Source organism: Gavialis gangeticus, unplaced genomic scaffold, assembly GCF_001723915.1.
Source record: "Gavialis gangeticus isolate Ggan-Ray unplaced genomic scaffold, GavGan_comp1, whole genome shotgun sequence".
NCBI classification, from domain to species: domain Eukaryota; kingdom Metazoa; phylum Chordata; order Crocodylia; family Gavialidae; genus Gavialis; species Gavialis gangeticus.
Window position 1 is genome coordinate 6,145,251 of NW_017729029.1, and position 7,460 is coordinate 6,152,710.

General features: G+C 50.1%; 1 protein-coding gene across 3 annotated transcripts in view; it reads right to left on the minus strand.

Annotated features, from left to right (window-relative positions):
- The window catches only part of NHSL2 (NHS like 2), a 92,923-nt gene that overhangs the window by 23,730 nt on the left and 61,733 nt on the right, over window positions 1–7,460 (minus strand). For all 3 annotated transcript variants that reach the window (XM_019521163.1, XM_019521161.1, XM_019521162.1), the window contains exon 2: window positions 2,074–2,226. In XM_019521163.1, coding sequence (XP_019376708.1) covers window positions 2,074–2,125 — 52 coding nt within the window. In that variant the 5' untranslated portion in view covers window positions 2,126–2,226. The remainder of the gene's footprint in view (window positions 1–2,073; window positions 2,227–7,460) is intronic.

Genomic DNA, 7,460 nt, shown 5'->3' on the forward strand with positions numbered 1-7,460 from the left:
AGTGGGGAGGCTGCAACCCCCCACTGCCAGCCAGCTGCAAACCTCCCCTCCCCCCACTGCCGGCAAGCTGCAACCCCCCTCCCCCCAACTCCCGTGGGATGCTCCACTGCTCCACCAGTCTGAGTTCACCAGCCATGCCTGGCCCATAGGGAAGTGGACCCCATATGGAAACAGGCCAGGGTGAATTCCATGTGAACACAGAGCAGGGAAGCAGCTTCTGGCACCGGTATCTTCTCTACCTGCAGCTAGAAGAGCGAGCTGGTGGCTGTGCTGCAGAAAGGATTCTGGGATGAGAAGGACAAGCATAGATAGTGCAGAACAGCAGGGAGGTGATGAGTCCTTGGAGAGCCAAATTCAGGAAGTTTTATTGCCCAGGTTCAAGGAAGAAGAGAACTGGCTACCAAAGGAGTAGACAGAGAGGGATCCAGAAGGGAGGTGTGACAGTTCATAATCAAAAGGACAGGGCAGCTGTATGCAGATGGCTAGACAGGTTGTCAGCATCAGAAAGAGGAGGACCAGGAGCAATTCCACAGAGTTAGAAGTTACCAAGCTCTCATCTTGGAAACTGAGGAAGCTATCTCTGAAACTGCTTGAATGGAAGAGAGAGGCAGCACAGTTCTAGAGTGGCTGGAGCGGCTGCTGCATCTGGCATGCAAGGCAGGGGGCCAGATGAATAATACCACTGGTGTCGGCAACTATTTCTTAACTCCAAAATTGTTCAATTCAGCACAGGAGTCTCTATCTCAAATCTTACCTTGACATGCACAAGCTGATCTCAGAAATAGCCTTGATGTAATAGATTCCTGTAAGATGACTGGTTTGCTACTACATGACATTTTTTAGGAGAATGAGAATAATACAAAATCCACATTAGATGCAGTAAAGGCTGGCTATTTGATAACTCTCAGAATGTAACTGTAATAAAATAATTGTCTAAGTGGACGTGTTTCTAGTGGTGTCCCACAAGGATTGATGCTTGTCCCTATGCGTTTATCATAATTTAAAGTAATCACAAATAAAGTTTGCAGGTGTCACAACGTCTGGGCAAGTGGTAAACAGTGGGGAGGACAGATCACTGCCTCAGAGCAGACTGCATTTTTTAGTAAACTTGGTACAAGTAAACAATATGCATCTTAGGCCAGCTAAATGCAAAGTGTAAAGGATCTCCCTGTGTGATGCTGTGGCCAAAATGCCTAATACATCATTTGATGCACACAGAAGGGATTCTTTTGTTAGAGTAAGCCACTTATTTTATCTCAGTATCTCTCACTGAAGCATACACTGTCAATAAAACAGCCAGTTCTAGTGCCCACAGTTCAAGAAGGATGTTGATAAATTGCAGAGGGTTCAGAGAAGAGCTGGGCTATGGAGGAGTCACCATCACTAGCAATTTTATAATCAAGATGCTTTTCTAAAAGTTCTGCTCTAGTTCAAACAGAACTGAATCACAGGAAAGTAGGGCTGGAAGGGACCTCAGGAAGTCATCTAGTCCAACCCCCTGCTCAAAGCAGAAACATGCCTATCCAAACCATCCTATACAAGTCCTTGTCTAACCTATTCCAAAACCACACAAACAACTCTCTCACACAATTATGAGGAACATTGCCCCAAAACACCAAGAACACCCTAGCCTGACACAGGTAAAGTGGAGGGACAAGGACACTGTCAATGTCCTGCAACTACAAGCATTGTTGAATAAATTCAAAGGACCCAAGGAAGAAGGCCATGCTCCCTGCTACAGAAGATGGCAATCCTTGGCATCCCCATGGCCTGTGTCAGACTGGAGAATCACATTCACCCCTCAGGGCCCCACAGTTTATGACTGCATGAATCCCATCCCCTTTGGTTCTTGCATATTTGCTTTCTGGTCTCTACCACCTGCCTGCCTGTTTAAAGACCCATGGGGACAAAATCCATCACCTGGACGAAGACCCACCCACCCATGTAGGCACCAGCTTATCCAGGCTACATCTAAATGTTTCTGTAATACACAGATTGCCTGGAAGCACTGCTGCTCCTGGGTCTACGCCTGGGGACCTTGCACTCCTCCCCAGACTTCCCTCATCCTGTTACCTTGCAGCAAGCTCTGAAGATTGAGCTGGGCCTCCTGGTGCAGCTCCTCCATGCATGGTGGCCGGCCTGAGGTCAGGAATACATTCACTGGCTGTTGCCATGACAATTTAGAGTGGGCAGTTTTCTTGTTCTCCAGGTCCAAGTTAGAGGTGACTGCAGAGAGAAGAGAAGAGGAGAGGGTGAGAAACAGGCGGCAGCCTCACAGGATCCCCTTGATACCCTTTTCACCCCTGCCAGGGAAGAGCTTGGATATAGGTCCTGAGGCTGAGGGTCCTGATGTGCACACACTGGATACAGCCCCTTCAGCCAAGGGCCAGTGAAGCTGGCAAGTGGGTGAGTATTGTTGGTTGAAAGGAACAGAGGGCAAACCAAAGCAAAGAGGGACAGCAATTGCCCAAGATCATCTGGTATCCTAAGGGGAGGGAGAGCCAGGACCCAGTCCAGGTACCATTTTGGTTGCCTGAATTGAGGGAGGATCTGCCCAGCCTGTAGCCCCACCAGAGCTGACAAGCCTTCCTAGGTTGGGTCCCCAGGGCAGATGCCTTTGGGCTGTCACTGTCTTGGGGTGCTGCTGAAGGGTGCCTTTTGGTGTTCCCCTTCAGCGGGGACAGAGACAGAGATGGAGAGACTTTCCTTATTTCTCTTTTGTGGTTCTTATAATTTAATGATGGTTTGCTGGGGAGAAAAGGGTGTATCTGTGGGTTTGAGTGGGCAGCCACAGCCTGTCAGGGTTTAGGACTGTGAGGGACACCAGTGGGGGATGGAGAGAGCTCCCACATGAGAGATGGGGATCGGGAGTCAGTGGGCACAGGGATGAGGACAGGCTTTCTATACCAAGATGTGAATGGGGGTTGGGAAGCATAGTGGGGAGGGGCTGGAGGGTTTGCTGTCTTGGGTTATAGGCAGGGAAGTGACAATGGGTGAGATGAGGTGGAGTTTTAATGTTCTGGGGGGTGGCCTGGGAGTGCACTGTTGTTTCACATCTTGTGGGGCGATTTTTCGATCATTTTAAAGCCATCCTCAGCCTTCCTGGGTAGGGTGGATTACAGATTGAATTAATACATAAATAAATACAATGTACAGAAAGCATGGCACAGCTGGGAACAATGCCTATTCATCCCTTGCCCTTGCTAGCGTTGTGTGCCTTCCCTCCAGAGGCTCTGTTCCCTGTGTACTGACACACACCTGCACTGCATCCAGGGAGCTAGGCTGGCTGGGACTTAAGAATGTAAGAGATGCCACACTGGGTGAGAGCACAGGTCCATCCAGCCCAGTATCCTTGAATGTACCCCCGCTGCAGCCCCTCTACCACCTACTCAGGAATCTCCTGTGGAGGTTTTTGCTCCTTTATTCTATGCACGTTGCATAAGTAGCTTCACTAAATCCCAGGACTTTCAGGTCAATCTCCTCTTTGCTCTGGCCAAGCTGTCTATCTACCAGACCAGTAAGGAGGTGCTGGCTGAGAGGCACCCTGAGCAACTCTGGAACTGTCTCCCTTTCATTGATCAATCCACACTTCCGGGCAGAGTTCCACTGGGCAGCCTCCACAGGCTCCTTAGGTACCTTCAAGGGGCAGTGAGTGCTAGCTGGAGTTTTCTGCTCAGTGTCCCCACCTTGGAAACCAAGTTATTAAGCTATGATCTGCACTCTGATTCCTGTTTTTTCACCCACTGTTCCAATAATTTAATTATGTGGTTAGTGGTCCCCCTAACCATTGAGGGGAGCTTGTAGTTTCCTGGTGGGTCTAGATCCACCCTGCCTTTAAAGCAAATAGGCCTGTGTCTCAGAGGGACAGAGAAAGGATGTTAAGGAAAGTGTATTTATACAGGCTGACCTGCCCCTCTTCCCCTACAAATTCTGGCATTTAAAAGCCTGGAAGTCCTAATTTGGAGGTTTTATCCAGAACTATAAAGTTTACCACCTACTGGCAGACCTATCTAATCTTCTTTAGAACAGTTAAATTGTTGACTTTTATAACATCTTGTGCCAATGCGTTTCATAAGCTAATTACAAGAGGTGTGAAAAAGAGCTTCCACCTGTTAATGTTACACCTATTTCCTAATAATTCCTTTGCATGTCCTTCAGATCTGATTTTGTGAGAGGTAGTAAATAATAAATCCCTCTTTACTTTCACAAAACCATTCATTATTTTATAAACCTCTCTCATTTCCTCACTCACCAGTCTTTTCTTTAAGCTGAAAAGTCCTGGCCTATGCAGTTTTTCCTTGTATAGCAGCCTCTCCATGCCCCGATTGTAGATGATTGGTGGGGGGGCATATGCCCCTCCTGAGACTGGCCAATGCTGATGCCACCACTGGCTTTTGCAGATGGTCGCTGCTCGCCACCCCTTCCCCCTCACTGCCGGCTTCTGCAGATCGTCGTTGCTCGCCACCCCGCTGCTAACACTGCCCACAAACTGTTCCCCCCCGTCTCAGGAGGCACCAGTCACCCATGCCCCAGATAATCCTTTTTCCCCTTTATCAGCACCTTCCCTCATTCTATTACAACTCTTTGGAGGCTGGGGGGGACCAGAACTGCACACAGTATTCAAGGTGTGGGTGTACTATGGATTTATACAGGGGAATAATGACATTTTCTGTTATGTTTTCAATCTCTTAATGATTTCTAGCATCCTATTTGCCTTTTGAACTGCTGCTAGCACTGGGCTGATGTTTTCAGAGAATTTTCCACAATGACTGCAAGATTTCTTTCTTGAGAAGTAAAAGCTAATGTAGAGCCTATCATTGTGTGTCTGTTCTGGGCACTTCTTGCTCACAGGAATAATTTTGAATTTATCAACACTAGAGACCGGAAAGTTGACTTGGCTCCAGCTGTATTCTCTGGATTCTCTTTGGCAGTTCCTGAGATCAGTGTAACGTGGGGAATGAGAACTGTAGTGGCTGTGTAAGGTATTAGGACTCCTAAGGATGGAATTCTCAGTGCCTCCCTTGCTTATCACACAGAAAGGAGACATGAAGGAAGTGAGGTGATCATACCAGCTAGAATGTGCTGAAAGGCCCCTTTATGGACTTTACCTGAGCAAGAGCGGAGGAAAGAAAGTTCGGTCCCTCTCCCACCTCCAAAAGCCAGGCAACCCCTTGTTCAGATTTTATGCCACACATCCATCAATTTTCTTTTAGGCTTTTCCTGCCTGCTGTTCCATGTATGACCCCTAGATGGCAGTAGATTGCTGCAGACCAGACCTGCCACCCACCACACTTCCATTCACTCAGGGAGGAAGAGGAGACTGGATTGGGACAGCCTCACAGCTCACTGGGTGCTGACAGAAGTGATATCTGTTGCACGATCAGCCCCCTAAAAGCACTCTACAGCTGTGCCGTGACAGAAGTGTAAGGCTGCAGAGTGCTTTGAAAGTGGCCGACCACACGACAAATTAACCCTCATCAAATGAAGGATCAGATGAAGATGCTCCAGCATGGAGCACCTTAGGGAATTTCTGTTCCTTAGGGTCAGTTTATCAGTGCAACTGGGGCTAGGCTGATGCAGCCCAGTCCTGTGCCTAATGCTGTCTGCAGGAAGGGAGTGGGGAGAAGGGAGGGGGAGGGAACTTCAGGCTGGGGTTTGCCCAGCCTGAGCCAGAGGGGAGGTGGATGGATTGAAGCATGCCCACCTCATAGCCCCCACTACTGCCCTCTTTCAGTTCAAGCCAGGCAAACCCCAGCCTGCAGCTCCCCTCCCCTCTCCCTTCCTGCAGACAGCACTGGAGCTGGGCCTGGGGGATGGGGCTGCATCAGCCCAGCCCCAATCTCAGGGCAGACAGACAGGCTCAATTCCCCTCTCCCCACCCAACCTGACAGGCAAATGAACTGCCAGGGGACCAGGGCTGCCTGTCATCTCAGTCATGCCAAGCACCCCTGGAACAGCTGTGTTTCCAGCCAGACCCTTCCTGGGTCCCAGGACCCAGGAAGAGAGTAAACAAGGAAAGCAGGAGAGCATGAGGCTGGGCAGCCACCAGGTGGTGGTAGCTGCTGGCACCTGAAGGGGGCACGTAGCAGCCAAGCCTGAATCACCTCACCACCAGGTATACATCTGGGGCAGTAGTGTAACTAGGGGGTGACTGGGACACCAGTCCTAGCACCACCTTTGGGGAAGAAATGCACAGCAAAAATAGCTACTGCCACCAATGCCAGTGCAGCAGTCAGTGCTGTCATGCTATGCCTCTGAGTCTGGAGCATGAGAGTGCAGTCCATGCCTGAGGAGAGGGACTACAGGGAGCAAGGGCAGCAGTGTGCTGCCTCGGCAGGGGGTGTATGAGTGGCAAGACTGCCCGAGCTCTGCTCTGGAGTTGCTGGCATGTTTTAGGTGGCTGGGCCAAATGACACTGTGAGTCAGAAGACCAGGGGACTATTCCTGTTCTGCCACTGGCATATCAGGTAACCATGAATCAGTCTTTTCCTCTCTCAGCCTTAGTTTCACCCTCTCTACAAAGTGGGTGATGATCATGATCCCTCTGTAAAGTGCTGAGGGATCAGGGAGGGGCAGTGCTGAAAGCTGTTATCTGTAACACTGTCAGGTCCTGAAACATGGACCAAATGTCTAGAAAAACCAATGAGATCAAGGTCACTATATTAAAAATAATGCATTTTCCACCCTCCTGCCTCAGAGAAGGCTAAACTGCGGCAATCCAAGGTGGCAGTAGAAGGCATCTACAGTATGCTAAGTGATAGGGTCAAAGGAAGGCTGACTTATGCCATGACTCAAGTGACAGGGCATCCCCAGCTGCTTTCCAATGTAATGCAACAGACTGAGAACACAATAAAAATACGGCATAAAACAGGGGCGGGAAAAATATGGCCTGCAGGCTAGATCTGGCCGACCAGGCCATTCTATGTGGCTCATGGGGTGCCTAAAAAATTTAGGAAATTACTATTTATTTGCTTCTGGCTGCCTGTCAAAGATAACATGACCCAGGAGCAGTAGGACCCAGGGGGAGCTGGCAGGACTGAGCAGCCCAGTCCCGTCCCACCCCCAGCCATTTCCCTGCCTTTGTCCCCTGCACTGCTCCAGCAATACATGGCCCAGGGGCTGCATTGCTGGACTGGGGAGCACGGGCCATGCTGGCACCTGGGGCCAGGAGCAGGAGGGGTGTGTCTGTAGGCAGGGGCAGAAGGGGGGTGTGTGTGTTTGTAGGGTGAGTCCCACATGCACACCCCACCATACACATGTATCCACACCCCCACTTGCATGCCCATACACACAGACCCCCACCCCAACATCCCCTCACACACCCCAGCCACCCTGCCTCCCACAAACCTTATACCCACCCACACTCCACATATCCACACACACCTGCTCTCTCATCCCACACCTATCCACCCCCACAGACACACCCATGCCCTCCCCACACCCCACATACCCACAGGCCA